The sequence below is a fragment of the Cyprinus carpio genome, chromosome A2 (genome assembly GCF_018340385.1).
Source record: "Cyprinus carpio isolate SPL01 chromosome A2, ASM1834038v1, whole genome shotgun sequence".
In the NCBI taxonomy this organism is placed as follows: Eukaryota; Metazoa; Chordata; class Actinopteri; order Cypriniformes; family Cyprinidae; genus Cyprinus; species Cyprinus carpio.
The window spans coordinates 21,713,892-21,732,595 of NC_056573.1; the positions used below are offsets into that span (position 1 = coordinate 21,713,892).

General features: G+C 37.7%; 2 protein-coding genes across 4 annotated transcripts in view; one reads left to right on the plus strand and one right to left on the minus strand.

The window, feature by feature from the left end:
• Nucleotides 1–321: 321 nt before the first annotated feature.
• On the minus strand, nt 322–3,147 carry LOC109058170 (tripartite motif-containing protein 16-like). 2 transcript variants are annotated; one of them, XM_019075393.2, is made up of 6 exons: nt 2,437–3,147; nt 2,061–2,189; nt 1,658–1,891; nt 1,388–1,538; nt 1,174–1,233; nt 322–1,040 (listed from the first exon to the last, which is right to left on the minus strand). In XM_019075393.2, exons 1-6 carry the CDS (start codon nt 3,025–3,027, stop codon nt 505–507), a joined length of 1,701 nt encoding a protein of 566 aa, XP_018930938.1. In that variant the 5' UTR covers nt 3,028–3,147; the 3' UTR covers nt 322–504. The 2 variants fall into 2 exon arrangements, with proteins under 2 accessions (XP_018930938.1, XP_018930939.1); XM_019075394.2 differs by having other exon boundaries at nt 2,061–2,156; nt 2,437–3,144.
• A 3,337-nt stretch (nt 3,148–6,484) lies between these two features.
• LOC109072771 (rho GTPase-activating protein 12-like) overlaps nt 6,485–18,704 on the plus strand; it is a 31,360-nt gene continuing 19,140 nt past the window's right edge. For both annotated transcript variants that reach the window (XM_042778446.1, XM_042778447.1), the window contains exons 1-2: nt 6,485–6,755; nt 9,496–10,199. In XM_042778446.1, coding sequence (XP_042634380.1) covers nt 9,570–10,199 — 630 coding nt within the window. In that variant the 5' untranslated portion in view covers nt 6,485–6,755; nt 9,496–9,569. The remainder of the gene's footprint in view (nt 6,756–9,495; nt 10,200–18,704) is intronic.

Here is an 18,704-nt window from a genome sequence, read left to right on the forward strand (position 1 = left end):
TTTACAGTAAAATTTTATTCAATAATGTATGTCAGTTTTTTCATTTTCATTTTATTATTTGCATTTCTTCATTCATTTTTTTTCTTGAAATGTGCAAATTCTCCTGTCTCGTAAACTAGGGAAAAAAAGCTAAACTTTCTTTGCTTTTTATGTTTATTGAAGTAAAATCTTAAATGTTGATCACTCTTCAGTTTTCATTCAGTGTTTCATAAACAGAATGAACAGCAACATCTTCAACTGCAAGGTTGTTAATTCATCATTCAACTGTGATGTCATATATTCAGATTCCAAAGGCCTGAAAAATTACATGATGGCCTTTTGTTCTGTCATATTTTTATTTACAGCATACATTAGTGACAGTATATTATTTGTGCCATTGGTTACAAAGAAGATTGATGTTTTTCTTTCACCCTTACATTAGAACTATTAATAGCTTAATGTTATAAGTTTTTTACTTGTATTTTTATTGATAATATCACATGTTGCACTATATGACTGCATCATCTATTTTGTGATGTCGCACAATTTCACTGATCCATACACTCTAAACCCAGCATAGAGAGGCTGAGTGAATGTGGTCTGGACTCTGTGAATAAGGGTCCTTTTGTCAGAGATGCTGTAGAAGGACAGAGTTCCTGCACTGTGATCCACATACACTCCTATTCTAGAGGAGCTGGAGACTTCAGTGAGCTCAGTCTCTGTGTAATTGTAAAAGAATGAGTATTTGCAGTAACTGGAAGGAAAGCTATACAAACACCAGGATTGATCATTATATCCAAATGCACATTCATCACCCCGTCCCTTCCTGCTGATGCTCTTATATGACACTGATATACATACTCCTCTCCCACTCCACTCAACCTCCCAGTAACAGCGTCCACACACACTCTCTCTACACAACACCTGAGTCAAACTATCAAATCTGTCTGGATGATCAGGATACGACTGCTCTGTGTTAGTTTCAGTAATCATTCTGTTCTCCTCAGACAGACAGAGGTATTTATGCACTGTGTTTTCATCCAGCGTGAACCGACGGTAATCTGAAAGAGATAAATCACATAAGCTGCTTTTAAATCATCTTGAAGTTACTGACATTAAATGGCATGATTTTAATTTTTTCTGTGTAATTTTTTCTTTTATACCCCTTAGGTGTATGTTGTCATTTTTACTTACATTGTAGAAACTCGTCCATTTTCTTGGATTCTGGGGTGGATATAAACTCGATGTATTTTACTATGAAAACCAACAGACACTGAATGAATGAACAATATTAGTTTAATATTAAAGAAAAGAGAACATAGTATGTATCCCATATATGTTTTATATTTATGCATGTTCTGGCATGATGCTTGACCTATAAGAGTAAATGAATGATCCAGTGTGTTACCCATATCAGATATCTTTTCCATCTCCTCTCTGCAGAAATGCTCCACTTTCTCTCTCAGGTGAGAAACAGGTTTACCAATATCATCAAAAGAGAGACGAGAACTGACAGTGATTTTGGGTGAGTCTGTAGATCCAGGAGTAACAGAGAGAGACTGGAAACAGACACAAAGACACAATAGAAACACCAGCTAAAGACACAGAAACATTTGATAGAAACACAATCTCTGTCCCTTCCTGAAGACCGCTGTCCTGTTTGTCAGATCTCTGTTACCTGGAGGAAATGGATGTGATTGTCTGTGTGTGAAAGCTGCTCCAGCTCAGTGTCTCTCCTCCTCAGATCTTCAATCTCCTGCTCCAGTTGCTCCAGTTGTCCTTCAGCTCGATTCACTGCAGCCTTTTCCTGATCTCTGATCAGCTGTGTCACCTCAGAGCGCCTTCTCTCAATGGAGCGGATCAGCTCAGTAAAGATCCTCTCACTGTCCTCCACTGCTGCCTGTGCAGAGCGCTGTTAGGACACACAGAAAGAGAAGCATTAGAATCAGTTCATTCACTCAGCTCTTACTGCTACCTCACACAGCCTGTTCCCCACAGTGGGCTTCAGTGGGACTTAAAGGACTGAGAGTCTTAACTGAATCTGAAACAGCTCTTCCAGCAGCCATGCAGTCAAAACTCACCTTGTGAGACTCTACAATCTCTCTCAGCTCCCCAAGCTCCCTCTGTCTCTCCTGGATTCTCTGGCGGAATTTACTCTTTGTCTCATTCAGCTGCCTCTGTTGGAAAGGATTGTTGTTCAGCATATGTGTCTGTTAACCAGTAAGTTTGAAGATTTTTAGAAATGGCTGTATTTATTTTGTTTGTTAATCTTACAATCAATTAAATAATTTAAGTGTTAGTGTTACTAACTGCTTTTCTTACATTAACCACTATTATTAGATTTTATAAAAATATATAATATTCCCATAGTGCATGATAAACAAAAAACGTTTTATGATATATTTTCAAATTTATCATGCTGCAATTGTTATGTTTGCATTAGAGTACAATTAATACCTGTTTCTCAGTCCTCTCTGCTGCAGCTGATACAGTCTCATGGTTTTTGTGTTCATCCATTATACACAAATAACATATACACTGCTGATCAGTACGACAGAAAATCTCTAGTAGTTTATCATGTTGTGGGCAGATCATCTCCTGCAGTTGTCCAGTGGCATCCATTAGATTGTGTCTCTTACCTTGGAAGAGATTCTCATGTTGTTCAAGATGATTTTGACAGTAAGAGTTCAGACACACCAAACAGGATTTAATGGCTTTATATTTTCTCCCCGTACAGACGTCACACTCCACGTCTCCAGATCCAGTGGAACACTGAGCAGGCCGAGAAGCTTGGAGTTTTGTCTTCTTGAGTTTATCCAGCACTTCAGCCAGCATGGTGTTTTTACCTAAAACAGGTCTTGGAGTGAAGGTCTGTCTGCACTGAGGGCACCTGTAGACTCGCTTCTGATCATCCTGATCCCAGCAGTCTGTAATACAGCTCATACAGTAACTGTGTCCACAGGGTATAGTCACTGGATCTTTCAGTAGATCCAGACAGATTGAACAGCTGAACTCATCCTGAGCCAAAGAAACATTAGATACTGCCATTTTACTGCAAAAACAATAACTCAAACAGTCTAGATCTTAGAAACTGAAATCAACAACAACAACAAAACTGCTGAATCCCACACCCAGACTAAGAAGGAAGTAATGATGAGTTTCACTTTCACTGAACTGAAAGTAGGAGTGGCCAAGAGAGGGAGGAAGAGAGGGAAAGCGGGAGAGAGAGAGCTGGTCAGATGAATGTCTTTTACACATTTAAAATTATTCCTGCATTCTGTTGAAAGTATGTTTGTTTTAATAGTTGATCTCTCATGTAACGTTGCAATCTAACACTCTGCTGCCCTTTGAGCACAAATACTTATGCTGACCCTCATAATATTTCCTCTCACTGTTTACTAAGTGTCCCTACAATGAGTCTACTGTTAATCATTTTATAGTATTATCACATCTGTTGCATGACGATTTATAAAATTATATTTAATATGCAAATCATAAATGATTGTAGAATAGTTTATTGCTTTTATAACTGCTCCATGATTGTCATGTGATAACTTTGTTAAATAATGTCCATGATAAATGTAAAATTAAAAGAAGTGTCATTGTCTTGTCAGTTAGAAAGAGTTTGAAACCTTCAGGTTATTTGGTAGAGTGAACCATTGACAATAATGGAAGAAGAATGGAACTGCAGTGACACAAACTTACATTTGAATTTAAATAAAGGATCTAAAATCATGTCCAGATAGAGTGTGAGCATCCAGCTGGTTTACAGTTAAGTATCCTAATTTAACACAGATACAGGGCAAGTGTTTTACCATTGTGCTCTAAGTAAGTACTCTTTATGGGAGGCAGACAGAGCAGGACTGACCCTTTCTGTTATTGGTTAAAGTCACTGTGGTTAAAATAAATGATTAATGGCTTACTGTAAGCCTGTTGAGGCAACATGAGAAGATCCAGAGATGGAAAACATAATACATATTTGCATTTTCATTTAAGTAAATGTCTTTCTGTAGTGTCACTGTTGAATCCAACATTGTTTAGACATTTAATATTTGAAGACGAAGAGGAACCTGTAAATCCATTGAGTTAATATATGTGTATTAATAAAGGAAACACAACAAAGCCTCCCATGCTTCTAATTTGTTTGTTATTAAGCAAGTAAGTAAATTAAGTTACATTACAAGTATTTTTTCTGCTGTTGGTGTCAATGATGTTATTTCCACAGTTCCACATCTTTTCTTTCAGTCTTTCTTAATAAACATTCATTCATCTGATTAAACTAAGATTTACACACAAATAAAGTTTCAAGTTAGTTCACTGATAGGAGTTCAAATAGTATATTAATTCATTGATCTGGAAATAAATAAATAAATTTTTTCACAGATACTGATTTTACATTGACCTCAGACATAATCCTCTGTATCTTCAATACAGTTCAGTTCACACAGTTTTGCTTTTGAAACTGATCCAAATGTATAATTGACTCTAAACCCAGCATAGAGAGGCTGAGTGAATGTGGTCTGGACTCTGTAAATGAGGACTGAAAGAGCTCCAGCACTGGTTCCTCATTGACTGACTGGAGGAAAGTCCAAACTTAAGTCTTAAACAGCTCTTCAGCAGCCAGCAGCTGTTCTTCTGCTCAAAACTCACCTTTTGAGACTCTACAATCTCTCTCAGCTTCTCAAGCACCTTCTGTCTCTCCTGGATTCTCTGGTGTAATTTACTCTGGGTTTCCTCCAACTACCTCTGTTGGTAAACAATACAATACAACTTTATTGTCAACCAAGGTTGAAATTTGTCTTTGGCCACACCAGCAATACAACACAAATGTCAAAACTAATGTAACACAATCATTAACCTTATTATTTTGATTAATATATCCAATCACAGAAGGTAAAAATATTTTTTATAAATATTCCTATTTGCCCTAGGTCTTCCAGAGAGTAGTAAAACAAACTGTTCATACAGAGGATGAATCTTTTAGAATACACTCTACTTTTCCAACCCATCCTGAAGTATACACCTCACCCAGATTGTTCTGTGGTCTGCCGTTGATTTTACTGTCTATGTTAGTGACCCTTGCCGGAGTATTTATCTGTTTACAGTTAAGATGCCCATACCAAGATATTAAGTTATAGGTTAGCACATTTCCAATCAATGATTTGTAAGCAATCTCCAGTTTGTTCTGATTTACCTCAAACCTACTTATTTACCATATTATAAACATATGTTGCATGCATTTTTATATTAAAAAAATATATATAATTAGTATTATCCAAAGAACTTTTACTATCTATGTGCCAAGATATTTAAAGTGATCACAATCTCAACTGGGTGAATGTCTATTGTTACAGGCACAACTGCAACCCCCTGCCTAATATTACTAATTTCTTTGTTTTATTTATATTTAATATCAGTATGCTATTATTGCAACAGCACAGTAGTTCCTCAACATATTTCAACTGATCCTGAGCCAAAGAAACATTGGATTCTGCCATTTTACTGAAAAAACCAACACAAACAGTTAAAACACAAAGAAAAGTAAGACAAAAAGCTGTTGAATTTCACTGCCAGACTGAGCAGGAGGAAAATAGTTCAGTATTTAATGAAAGTGAAGGTAGGTGTGCTGGATGGAATAAAGTTCAAACAGGAAGAAATTTATGAGTAACCTTCGCTCTTTTAGATTGTTTTGAGCAGAGAAGCTCAGTTATTGTGTTGGTTATACTACAGATTCTCTGCACTTTCTGACATGACAATTTTCATGTTTTCTGAAAGTTTTAACTATAAATGACTAAATATATTACTGCATGTTTAAAATGACTTACAAACACCGATGTAGGGATGTTTGTATTGTTTTATTGCATTGTTTTCTGTCTTTATATAGAATAGTAGCCTACATTGTGATGTAGTTTCATTTAGCACTGGTAATCCAGATCTGGTATTCTGGAAAAATTTGTATCTGGATTAGGGTGAGCAAATGTTCCAAAATCCAATTTCTGACAATTCTGATCCATATTAAACTAAATTTTTAATTAGTTCATTACAGTAACACAGTGGTCCCCATTTCTGGTCCTGGAAAACCCCCAACACTGCACGTTTTTGGTGTCTCTCTTATCTGACGCACACATTTGAGGTCTTGGAGTCTTCACTAATGAGCTGATGAGTTAAATCAGGTGTGTTTGAATTGGGAGACATCTAAAATGTGCAGTGTTGGGGGTTCTCCAGGACCAGGATTGGGAACCACATGTTCCACCAACATCTGACAACCAGTGTCCAAATACCTCATGTCTTAATTTAGAACTATATTGTTTAATAATTTGAAACCTATATATATTTTTTCATTTTCCCCCCTGAAAATTGTGCTTGTAATTTTTTTGCCTTTTTTTGTTTTTTTTTTAAATAGACGCCACTTGTTTTGATAGTTTGGCATCTAAAGCAATGAAAATCAGAAAAATATTTTGGAGAGCACTTTTTAAATTCCTAATTTCTTGATGATAGTTTTGTGAGGTTTTTCATCTATAGCCTCACGGTGGCGTCAGTTTACCGTCATACGACCCTCCAGAGTCCAGGTGAAGTTCACACAAGCACCGGCCCGTCAGGAGCGCGCGGGAGTGCGCTTGTGGGAAAGTGGGCGCGAACGTGCCGCAGTCGTTCGCTCGTGCCGCGGCTCGGGAACAAGGAACTTCGACGCTCAACTGCCTAGCAAGCCCAATGAACGTGAAATTCATCCGGTTTCTTTCGCCCTAGCCCACGAAACACCTGGAGGATTTCTTGAGGTACGTTCATTTGTCGGTAACCTGTAGAAATAGAAACAATTATGGGTGTTTAATAGGGTTTTACGGATTTTGTGAATGTGTTAGCTGGTAACTTAGCAGGAATGAGAGCGAACCTGTTTCCTCAGGTCTACTCACCTCTTTCCAGAGGAGAAAACACTGTATACAGACTTTAACACTGAATTTCCTGAGAAAATTGAATTTGAAAGTTTAATTTGAGACGTTAACCTGTCACCTTGGTGAGTTTTAAAGTGTGACCCTTATCGTTAATATACCTGAGGTAAGGAATTTCATCTCCGATTAAAGATCTTCCGTTTAGCCTCAATCTGTTTTTACCATTTTTTTTGTAATAAGTTTTTAATTATTATTTTATTTGGTCAGTTGGATTATGTTTGACTGGGAAAACGAATTTTGTGACATTTGACTTTGATGTGTCATTGTTTGAAGTGTGTATATGACATAACGACACAGATTTATGTCGTACGCGGAGGTAAAATGACAAGGAAATTACTCATTTTTTTTGTCATATATGGGGAAAATTATAATTGTCAATGGCAAATTGTAAAACGGTAGTTTATATGTCCTGCCTTGCAGTTTAACACTTAATTTAAGTGGCCTTAAATTGTTTAAACCCTGGATTAAAATCTATATGAAACCTCTTGAAGCTGTCCTCGTGTTGACAGGAGGGCAGTATGCGAGTGATGTGTTGGAGATATGATGAGCTTTCTCTGTCTGTCACATGCTTTGCTCTTACATTTTCTTGTTAAACTTATTGTGCATTATTTATTTAATTAACTGAAACACTGGCTTTGTGCTTACTGACATTCTTGTCATTCATTAAATGTTTTCCCATGACAAACAAAAATTACTTTTGAATGAAACTTTGTTGATATTCCAGGTCCAAAAACATGAAAGAAAGCTTTGATCTTTCTCCAGGTTTCCCAAGGACATGGGAAACTTGGAAAAGTCATGTGAAAATGACCAAAATCGTTAAAAAGGTTTGTCTATCTGTGTTTGAGAATTGTGTTTCCTTGTAAAATTGTGTATAAAAATACTTCTACAGTAATCATGAATTACTAGAAAGTCTTGGAAAAAGTAATGGAAGTTCATTGGTCAAAAGTTGTAGGAACCTTTTCTTTTTTTCTTTTTTCTTTTTTCTTTTCTTTTCTTCCAAAATCCTATTCTCAGACAATTCACCGCAGGATTTACTCTTTCTGTCATCATTCATTGGATCAGGCTTGTGTATAATAAGCCAGTGTTTAGTTGCTGAGTCCATGCGTGCATGGGGTATCAGTGATTTCTTTTGATGCTGTGCTTTAGATATGAGGATGGAAAGACACCTGCACTCATCAGACATCCACATAAACTTCAACAGGATTAATAGACTTTTGTCATACATTTTTTTCTAGACATAAAATCAGATGTAGCTATTCCAGTTGGCTATTGGCAATGAGCTTTTCCTTCAATATATGACATAAAATGAGCTTTTTTTTGGTGTCTGGTGCTGAAGGAAAATTATATGTAAACTCAGTAAACAAATAAATTATGTTGCCAACCATTAACATTATTAAAAACACTAGAAATGCAATTATCCAAACATAAGCACATAGAGAGCTGAATTGGGATGCATTAACATGGTACAAGTAATGTGACAGAATCCTTTGTAAAGACCACGTGTTTGTTAGCAAAGTCATTGCTGCACTTTTGCTTAACTACTTACTTAGGCTAAATGTTTAAAAACTTGTGGCCCTGGAGATATGAATAATACTTTAGACAGATATGTTTAGTTTTGTGTAATATTATTATGTTTATCATAGTTGAATGTGTATGGTGTGTGTTTAAAGGTCTAAATAACTGAAAAGGCCACTTAATCTGCTTTGTATAATTTATGTGACCTCATAATTGACTGTGTCTCAATCAGGATGAGTTGCCCAAGTCAAAGACACCTGAGTGTGGATGTTTGCTTTGTGCTGAAGTTCATATACCCTGAAGCAAATTCCTCTTTGTTTCAAAATCCTGATTTCTCCATAGTGGTGAATGTTTTGAACTCACAGGAAGGAGTTTTTTGCTTCATGTTTTAATTTGTGAACCTTACTTATAATACTGTGTGTTAAAAAGTTATTAGATGAGAAGATGAGAAATGGGGGCTAAATTTGCAGGTTTATATAGAAAAGTGGTCATTCAAACAGTCATGAGAGTAGTTGTTTAGGTGAAAGAGATATATATCTTTTATATATTGTCCAAAATATTGAACTTGTTTGTCTGCTTGTTTACATCATTTGATTATTAGCTTTTCTGTATGTTGTGCATCCTAAATGCTTTTTTTCCCCCTTAATTTTAATCTAAATGTTTTAATCTAAACTATTTCTTTGTAATTTTAATACAAATAAGATAATAATCTTTTTCTTTTTTATTCATGTTTTGCTTTCCATTCTGTTAATCTTTTGTATTATCAATTAAATTGACATTAAGCCAGTTTTAATGACATCACATTCCAGGAAGATGAAAAACCAACAGCATTAATTTAATTAAAATTTAATTTGTCATTTTTTCCTTATCTTTTATTTTCATATAGTCAAAAAGGAAATGAATGACATTGGTTGGTCAAGCATTTATTTGTTAATCTTCAGTCATTTTCCATAACACTGCCTTGACTTTGCAACCGCAAAACATTGCACACCCTGATAAGGAAGTCATCGATATTTCTGATAAAATGTCCTCTGTCTCTCTCTTTCTCCTTCAGCTGATTTCAAATCAACCCACCACACCTCACCATGCTCCTCTACTCCTGCTGTTGACCTTTGACCTCTGACGGCGATGGCAGAACTCTCGGTGGCTCCGGGTCAGATATACATAGAGGTGGAGTATGACTATGATTACAAATTCAAAGACCGTGTGATCAACATTAAACAGGGGGAAAGTTACCTGCTTGTGAAGAAGACCAATGAAGACTGGTGGCAGGTGCGCAAGGACGAGGCCAGTAAGGCCTTCTATGTCCCAGCACAGTATGTGCGGGAGTTGCGACGGGCTCTCATGCCCCCTCCTAAACCCCTCGGTGGAGCAGGCCGAGGGGGGACCGGGCCCATTCGACCATCTGGCTTGGAGGTTCAGCGGCCAGATGAGAACAAAAAGAGCCCGTGTCCCTCTCCCTCCGGCAATGCTTTACTGCCGCCCAATGATGACAGAGGCAGCCCAGGTAGCCCGACCGCACACGTCCCCCAAACTTACCTGAACACTTTACCTGGCTCACTTCCTCGTTCCAGAGCCAAGTCCCCAAGTCGCATTGTACATGGGGAGAAAGAGAAAGAGTTGGAGAAGAGCAGTCGAGGACTGGAAAAAGGTGCAATTTATGACGAGTTTGCCGGAGAGGGAGTCAGCTCGGATAAGAACCGAAATGATTCAGAATCCGGGGATGATCTCAGCAGCGGTTCAACTGATAACCTACAGGTGAGAACCATTTGTGTACTCATATATTAAAAGTGAAGTTATCAGTTTCTGTGCTACTAGTGTCACCTAGCAGAATTACAAAAATAAAGCTTATTCTCAAACGACATTTGCAAACGCTCCTTACACTCATCATGTCCTTCCTTGCCTCACAATATCTTAACATTTTATCTTGGGCTTAACAGAAAAGAGCAAACATGTAGCAAACATTTAGCTTACCTGTTGAGAAGAAACTCTGCAAGTTTGGCCTCTTGACTGAAACCCAAATATTCCCTCAGATTCCTTCATCTTCAAAAGCACCACTAGTGTTTACCCTTGTTTTACCCCTTTGTCTGTGCGTATTTTGGCAAGTCTTCAAAATTTTGCTTGCATTTCTTCAAACAAATCTGAATTTATTTTCCTATGTATCGCATCAGCCATGTTGCCACACTGGCTAAACACTCTCTGGCTCAGCTTGTTACAGTAGCTACGCCCCAAACTCTCACTATTGGTTGAGCTGGAAAGTGACTGATGGATCTTAGCAGGCTGCTCTAAATGTTTTGATGGTGCCTGGGAGGCTCAATGTTTACACTTTTGGGAACAATAAACCCATGAATGGCATACTTATAGTACTAAATGAACAATAAACTTGGTGCAGAGAATGTATTTCGACTCAAAAATCTTATAAACTTTAATACAGCAAATAGTATTCCTCTTTCCAAAAGTCTGTTTGGACATTCTGCTTTCTTAAGCCCTTTTGAACAATTTAGATGAGTCTAATTGCCAGATTTTCTGTTTTTTTGAAACAAGATTTTAGAACATTTGACACTCTAACCATCTGTTTGATACACACAGACACCTAGACATGTTCATTCTTAAACACATTCCTGTACACCACCTTGTACTTTGGTTTCGCCATAGTTACTCATCATTTTTTAAGTCATGTCTCTCTCTCTCTATCTCTCTCTCTCTCTCACAGTCACACTCCCTCCTTTCCTTCGAGCTCTTATTTTCGTCATCTCCTCCCACTGTTTTTCTGTCTTTTTCTTCTGCTGTGTCATCACAGCATTTCTGCTAAACAGCAAATACTTGTCTCATCAAGGCATGTGTAGGATGGCGTTAATGCTTTGTCTTGAATGCTCTCTCACTCACACAGATACACTATCATTCAAAAACTTTTATTTGACAAGGATGCATTAAATTGATAAAAAATTCAAATAAATGCTTTTAAACTTAATCAAAGAATTCTGAAAGAATATATCAAGGTTTTAAGAAAAAATATTAAGCAGCAAAACTGTTTTCAACATTGATAATAATAAGGCATGTTTCTTGAGCAGCAAATCAGCATATTAGAATGATTTCTTAAAGATCCTGTGACACTGAAAACTGGAGTAATGATGTTGAAAATTCAGCTTTGCTGACAGTTATTTTGAATTGTAATAATATTTCACAATATTATTGTTTTTACTGTATTTTGTTTTTCAAATAAATGCAGCCTTAGTAAGCATAGGAGATTTATTTGAAAAACATTTTAAAACATTACCAATCCCAAACCTTGTGACCTTGTCAATGTAATGTAAAAATCATGGTGATAGCTTATTAAATATATCTTCTGTGGTATAAATGGTATAGCAAAATCTCTCTTCCAATTTACAAATTTCATGTTTTTTTGTCACTGTAAATATCGTTTAAATGCTAACCTGTTCCCATCCCCTCATGATGATGGACTGCCTGTAAACATCAGAAATCCTCCAACCAAAATAAGGGTCTTGGCATCATCATTTCAGTAGTCTTCAGTATGCCATAGGTAAAGACTCTGAGCAAGGCGTGTTCTGTTTGTGCAACTGTGTCTGTTAATGTGCATGACCAATGGTCACCTGCAGGAACATGGAGGACATGCTAGTACATCTCACTCCCCTGAGAGAGAGATTGATGGGAGAAAGAGATGAAAACTCTCAGTCTGTAGATCCTTACATCATCTGTACATGTGAAAGTGACGTGACACACAGCCAAGTATGGTGACCCATACTCAGAATTCGTGCTCTGCATTTAACCCATCCAAAGTGCACACACACAGCAGTGAACACACACACACACAAACACACACTCTGCGAACACACCCCCAGAGCAGTGGGCAGCCATTTATGCTGCGGTGCCCGGGGAGCAGTTGGGGTTTCGGTGCCTTGCTCAAGGGCACCTCGGTCATGATATTGCCGCCCGGGACTCGAACCCACAACCTTAGGGTAAGGAGTCAAACTCTCTAACCACTAGGCCACGACTTCCCCAAACGACTTTTGTACATGTGAATAGAGGGATAGTCTTTACGTTCATATGAAGATTTGCTGAATCTCTCTGAGAACAGAGCGAGAGAGTTTGGGTCGGGACGTTCAGCATGATGTGACGGTGTTAAATGGGAGGGGGTGAGGAGAGTGTAGCTTTGATTGTGTGTGTGTGTATATTAGCGCTCTGCACTGGCTCTAGCATCCTGCATCCAGCCCAGTTCAGAGTCATTTTCTGCCACGTCTCCAGTTATAGGATATTCTGCACTGAGCAGCACTGCGGAGACACCAACTAACAACATGAATGGCAGTCACATTATACACTTACATGTGCACACAATTTCTGCAATTTGTATTTTTGTCCATACAGTGAAAGTCAGTGGAGTCCAGTGCTGAAATACAACACACTATAAATGCTATATCTCTTTTTTTTCTTGTTTCTTTCTTTTCTGCCTTATGCATAAATTTAAAGGGATAGTTTACCCCAACATGAATGTTCTGTTATTGTACTCACCCTCACGTGTTTCTAAACCTGTATGACTTTATTTCTTATAAGGAAGAAATTTTGAAAAATGTGTATTTTTGTCCATACAGAAAAAATCAGAGTACACCACTGAAAAAATAATATATTTCTTCAAAATCTCTTCTTTTGCGTTCCACTGAAGAAAGATTGTCATTTTTGATTGAACTATCCCTTTGATTATTGGCACACAGACAGTGTTGGGCAGTAATGCATTACTTAGTAACCTGCTCTCCCGCGAGACCCGACGCAGTAGAGTGCAGCGCGGGACAAGATGCTGGTGCGGGGCGTAGACACCTTGTGTGTGTGCGGGATGAGGGAGAATAAAATGATTCACGGGACTCCCTCAAAATAATATCTAAACAAATAAATTGTTATTCATCTATTGCACAAAACCAACATGAACTAATATAAACGATTAACAGGTGCAAGCGTATGCAGAGTTTCTATTTAGGCTATAACACGTATTTGCACTGTTGAGCAATGCAGCGCTGAAATTTGCGTGCTCACGAATCCTCTCATTATAGCACAAGAATTGTAGACATTATGAAAGATTCATTATGCATATATTTATTTATAAAAAACATATAATTTAGAGATTGCGATAAACTGAGATGTCTTTTAGAGATTATAAATGCAGCGCTCTTTGCTGGCATTCTGCCATGCCAAACCATACACGCAGCAGCCACTTACTTTAGTTAAAAATAACACTGTTCTGTGAATGTTGATGCTTTAATAACAAATATATATCGGGAGTGTGTATGCTGGGATTTCATAAATTTCATGGACAAAAAAGTACCTGTTACTAAATTACTTTTTGAAAGAAAGTAATCAACCCCCGTGGAGGGCCAGGGGAGGGAAAAAGGTTGGGGGAGCGCCAATAAAACAAAAAGGTCCCCTTTGGCAAGTTTCGGAGGGGGAAAGCAGCCCGGATAAAAACCCCAAAAGAAATTCAAAAATTTCCGGGATTTTTTTCCGACCCGCCCCCAATGTTTTACAGGGAGAAATTTGGGAAAAAACTCGGGATTAAAATGATTTTATCAGTTTCCGGAAGTGTCATAGCCAAATACAAATAACTAACGAAAACAAACCCCCGGGGGAAACCTTTTCCCTTTTTAAAAAGGAAGTTTTTTTCTTGCTAACATTCCCCTAAAAATTTTAAAATGCTTACCAAAGACAAAAAATTTTAAAAATTTTTTCCCCCCAAATTTCAAAACGGGGCTTAACAAAAGAGCAAACTTTTAAAAAACTTCTTCCCTTTTGAGAAAAAACTCTGAAAGTTTGGCCTCTACTGAAACCCAAAATATCCCTCAGATTCCTTCATCTTCAAACACCACTGTTTTACCCTTTTTTACCCCTTTTTGCTGTGCGTTTTTGGCAATTTTTAAAAATTTTGCTTGCATTTCTTCAAAAAATCTGATTTATTTTCCTATGTATCCATCAGCCATTTCCCCCGGGCTAAACCTCTCTGGCCAGCTTGTTACGTACTACGCCCCCAAACTCCACTATGGTGAGCTGGAAAGGCGAGGGGATCTTAGCAGGCTGCCAAAATGTTTTTGGTGCCTGGGGGGGGCTCATTTTTCCCCTTTTTGGGAAAAATAAACCCTGAATGCATACTTATGTACAATAACAATAAACTTGGGGCAGAGAATTTTTCGCTAAAAAAATCTTTTAAACTTTAAACAGCAATAGTTTCCTCTTTCCAAAAGCCCCTTTTTTGAATTCTGCTTTTTTAAACCCCTTTTGAAAAATGTAATAGTCAAATTGCCAATTTTCTGTTTTTTTGAAACAAGTTTTAGAACTTTGCACTCTAACCATCTTTTGTACACACAACCCCCTTTTTCATTTTTTAAACACTTTCCTGTACACCCCCTTGTACTTTGGTTTTTCGCCTTTTTACTCTCATTTTTTTAAGTCATTTTTCTCTCTTCCTCTTCTCTCTCTCTCCTCACATCACCCCCCCCCTTTCCTTTCCTTCGAGCTTTTATTTTCGTCATCCCCTCCCACTTTTTTTTCTGTCTTTTCTTCTGCTGTGTCTCACAGCATTTCGCTAAACAGAAAATTGTCTCTCAAGGCTGTGTGGGAAATGGCTTTAATTTTTTGTCTTAAAGCTCCCCCCCTCCACAGATACATCATTAAAAAATTTATTTGAAAAGGATGCATTAAATTGATAAAAATTAAAATAATGCTTTAAAACTTAATCAAAAAATCTGAAGAATATCCCCGGTTTTAAAAAAAAATTTTAAAAGAAAAACTGTTTTTCAACATTATAAAAATAAGGCAGTTTCTTGAGCAGCAAATCACAATTAAATATTCTTAAAGACCCTGTGAAAACTGAAAACTGGAGTAATGAGTTGAAAATTCGCTTTGCTGCGTTTTTTTGAATTGAAATAATTTTCACAAAATTATTTTTTTTACTGTTTTTTGTTTTTCAAAAATGCACCCTTTAGAAACTAGGAATTTTTTAAAAAACTTTTTTAAAACTTCCACCCCAAAACCTTTGACCTTGTCAGAAATGTAAATCGGGGTGATATTATTAAATCTTCTGGGGTAAAATGGAAAAGGAAAAATCTCTCTTCCAAATTTACAAATTTCTTTTTTTTTGTCACTGTAATTCGTTTAAATCTAACCTTTCCCCCCCCTCATGATGGGGACTGCCTGTAAACATAAATCCCCCAAACCCAAAAAAAGGTCGGGCTCCCCCCTTTCATATCTTCAGTACCCATAGGTAAAAGATCTGACAAGGCGGTTCTGTTGTGCAACTGTGTCTTTAAATGTGCTGCCTGTCCCCTGCAGAACTGGGGACATGCTAGTACTCTCACCCCCTGAGAGAGAGTTTGAGGGAGAAAGAGATAAAACTCTCAGTCTGAAAATTCCTTACTCATCTTACGGTGAAATGACGTGACACACACCCCCGAGGTGACCCTACTCAGAATTCGTGCTTCATTTAACCCCCAAGGCACAAAACCAGCGTGAACACACCCCACCGTGCACCCCCCCAGAGCGGGGCACCCTTTATGCTGCGTGCCCGGGGAGCGTTGGGGTTTGGGTCCCTTTGCTAAAGGGCACCTCGGTCATGATATTGCCGCCCGGACCAACCCACAACCTTGGGGTAAGGGAGTCAAACCCCTCTACCCACTGGGCCACATTCCCCAAACGACTTTTGTACATGTGAATAAGGGATATCCTTTACTTTCAAAAAGATTTGCTAATCTCTCTGAGAACGAGCGAGAGAGTTTGGGTGGGGACGTTCACAGATGTGACGTGTTAAGGGGAGGGGGTGAGGGAGTGTAGTTTTGATTGTGTGTGTGTGTATTTAGCCTCTGCCGGCTCTAGCACCGCTCCGCCCATTTCGAGTCTTTCTGCCACCTCCATTTTGTATTTGCACTCCCCGCACTGCGGAGCACCATGACCCAAAGGGGAACCGGGTGAAGAGGAGAAGAGCCACACATTTCCACTTATACCATGCAGGCAGTCACTTATACCTTCATTGCACAAAATTTCTGCAATCAACACACTAAAAGTAATCTTTTTTTTTCGTTTCTTTCTTTTCTGCCTTTCATAAATTTTTTAAAGGGGTTTTTACCCCCCTGAAAGTTCTTTTTGTACCACCCCCACGTGTTTTCTAAACCCTTTTACTTTATTTTAAAGGAGAAATTTTGAAAAAATTTTTATTTTTTTTCCTACGTGAAAATCAGTGGGGCCAGGCTGAAAAATTTAATTTCTTTAAAAACTCTTCTTTTTTCGTTTCCCCTGAAAAAAAGATTTCATTTTTGATTGAACTATCCCTTTGATTTTTGGCCAAAAACATGTTGGGCTAAATTTTACTTAGAACCTCCCCCCCGCAGACCCACCAGTGAGTGCCCGGGACAAATGCTGGTGGGGGGGGGGCGAGACCTTTTGGGGTGTGCGGGATGAGGGAGATAAATGATTCACGGGACTCCCTCAAAAATATTAAAAAATAATGTTATTCTCTATTCCAAAACCAAAATGAACAATTAAAGATTAACAAAACAAGCGTAGGGGAGTTTTTATTTACTAAACACGTGTTTTTTCAGTGTTGAGCAATGCAATGCAAATTTGCGTGCTCACGAATCCTCTCATTATAACCAAGAATTGTAGACTTTTTGAAAAATTTTTTATCTAATTTTGTGTTATAACAGAATTTGAGAATTTTTTGATAAAAAGATGTCTTTTTTTGAGTTATAAATCAGGGTCTTTTGGGATTCTGCCTGCCAAAACCCTACACGCAGCGCCACTTACTTTTTTAAAAAACACTGTTCTTGAATGTGATCTTTAAAAAACAAATATTAACGGATTGTATGCGGGATTTCTAAATTTCATGGCAAAAAGTTGTTTCTAAATTTTTTTTGAAAGAAAATAAACAAACAGTAACGGGGGTTACTTTTAAAAGGTGATCAGTAATTTGATTACTAAACCCTTTTCACAGTGATTAGTGCTTTTCCATGCGATTTGTAAATGGGGGTACATCTTTAAAAAAGGGTTTTTGCAGTCTCACCACTGATTTGATCTCAGCTCATACATATTCGAAAAAAAGGCAAAGGGTTTCCCAAAATTTTCAAACTTTAATTTGATTGGGGGCTCTATGCAGTTTAAAGGAGTCGGGTGACGTTTTTTAATCATCTGACAGACCTTTTTTTTAAATACTGAAACCTAATATTTTGGGAAAAACATTCTTTAAAAAGTCATCACATCAAGGGGGTTTTTTAGGCTTGTGAGCAAATAGGTCGACCGATTAATCGGCACCGTGGGGTTTATTGCGGAAAATCGGTTACGGCAAAAATCCACTGATGTTTTTTCTGGGTTTGTCCCTTTTTGGGGCGCTGAATGGGGGCTGTTTTCTTTCAGTCGAAGCGGCCTCTAGTGGTTTAAATCACTGACAGCATGTCTATTGTTTAAAAATGTGAGCGCCCCCGCTGACAGAGGAGAACTTCGACCCGGTTTAAATGAGCTGACAAAAATCCTGCCACCCACAAAGGGCCCTTCCATAGTTTTTCCCTTAATTCATTATTTTCCCCGAATCCTTTTAAGTACATAAGAATTGATTGAGCATTTCATCGAAACGGTTTTTCTTTCTGTGGGCCCAATAAAGTCTTTATCTTCATTCATAGATCTATATTTTTAACTTTCTTTGCTCCGTTTTTTTTAACACTGAACTTCAAAATTACTATGGCCCTTTTTAAATTTTCCCAAATTAACTTTTACCGTTTTTTATAAATAAACGGGTTTTTTGACCCCTGTTCGGCTGAAAAGCAAGCATCCGATGGGGTGTTTACCGGGGGGTTCTCCCAACTCAGCACTCTTTTTATTTTGATTAGATAAACATTAAGTGTTCAAGAAAAGAACGTTAAATCGAGGTTTCCATTTTGCGGTAAAAATTTTTTTGGGCCCTATGATTTTTTGATGAGGAAAAAAGGGGCGAACGCGGAATCCATTTATAAAAAAAAAATTTGCAGTTTAAAAGCGGAATGTCACGGAACTGGGGCAAATGTTAAAATTAATCATAATATGTCATTAAAACCCTTAAAACAAAACGCATATGAACATATCGCTACATTAAGCCCAGAAGGATTTTAAAATGAATCCTGCATGTTTCTGCGTGACCTAAAGGCGCAGACGCGAGGTTTCATTTATCTGAACACAGGAGCCTCTGTGATTTTGCTTCTGTCGTCTCTCTAAAAGAGGGCGTAAACACATTTTTGTTAAACT

Excerpts from the sequence above, each read along its gene's own strand:
- LOC109058170 (XM_019075393.2), bottom strand. The coding sequence starts at position 3,027 with ATGGCAGTATCTAATGTTTCTTTGGCTCAGGATGAGTTCAGCTGTTCA. Across the intron at positions 1,892-2,060 it reads AGATTGTAGAGTCTCACAAG|CGCTCTGCACAGGCAGCAGT; the intron begins GTGAGTTTTGAC and ends GTGTCCTAACAG. Across the intron at positions 1,539-1,657 it reads ATCACATCCATTTCCTCCAG|TCTCTCTCTGTTACTCCTGG; the intron begins GTAACAGAGATC and ends GTCTGTTTCCAG.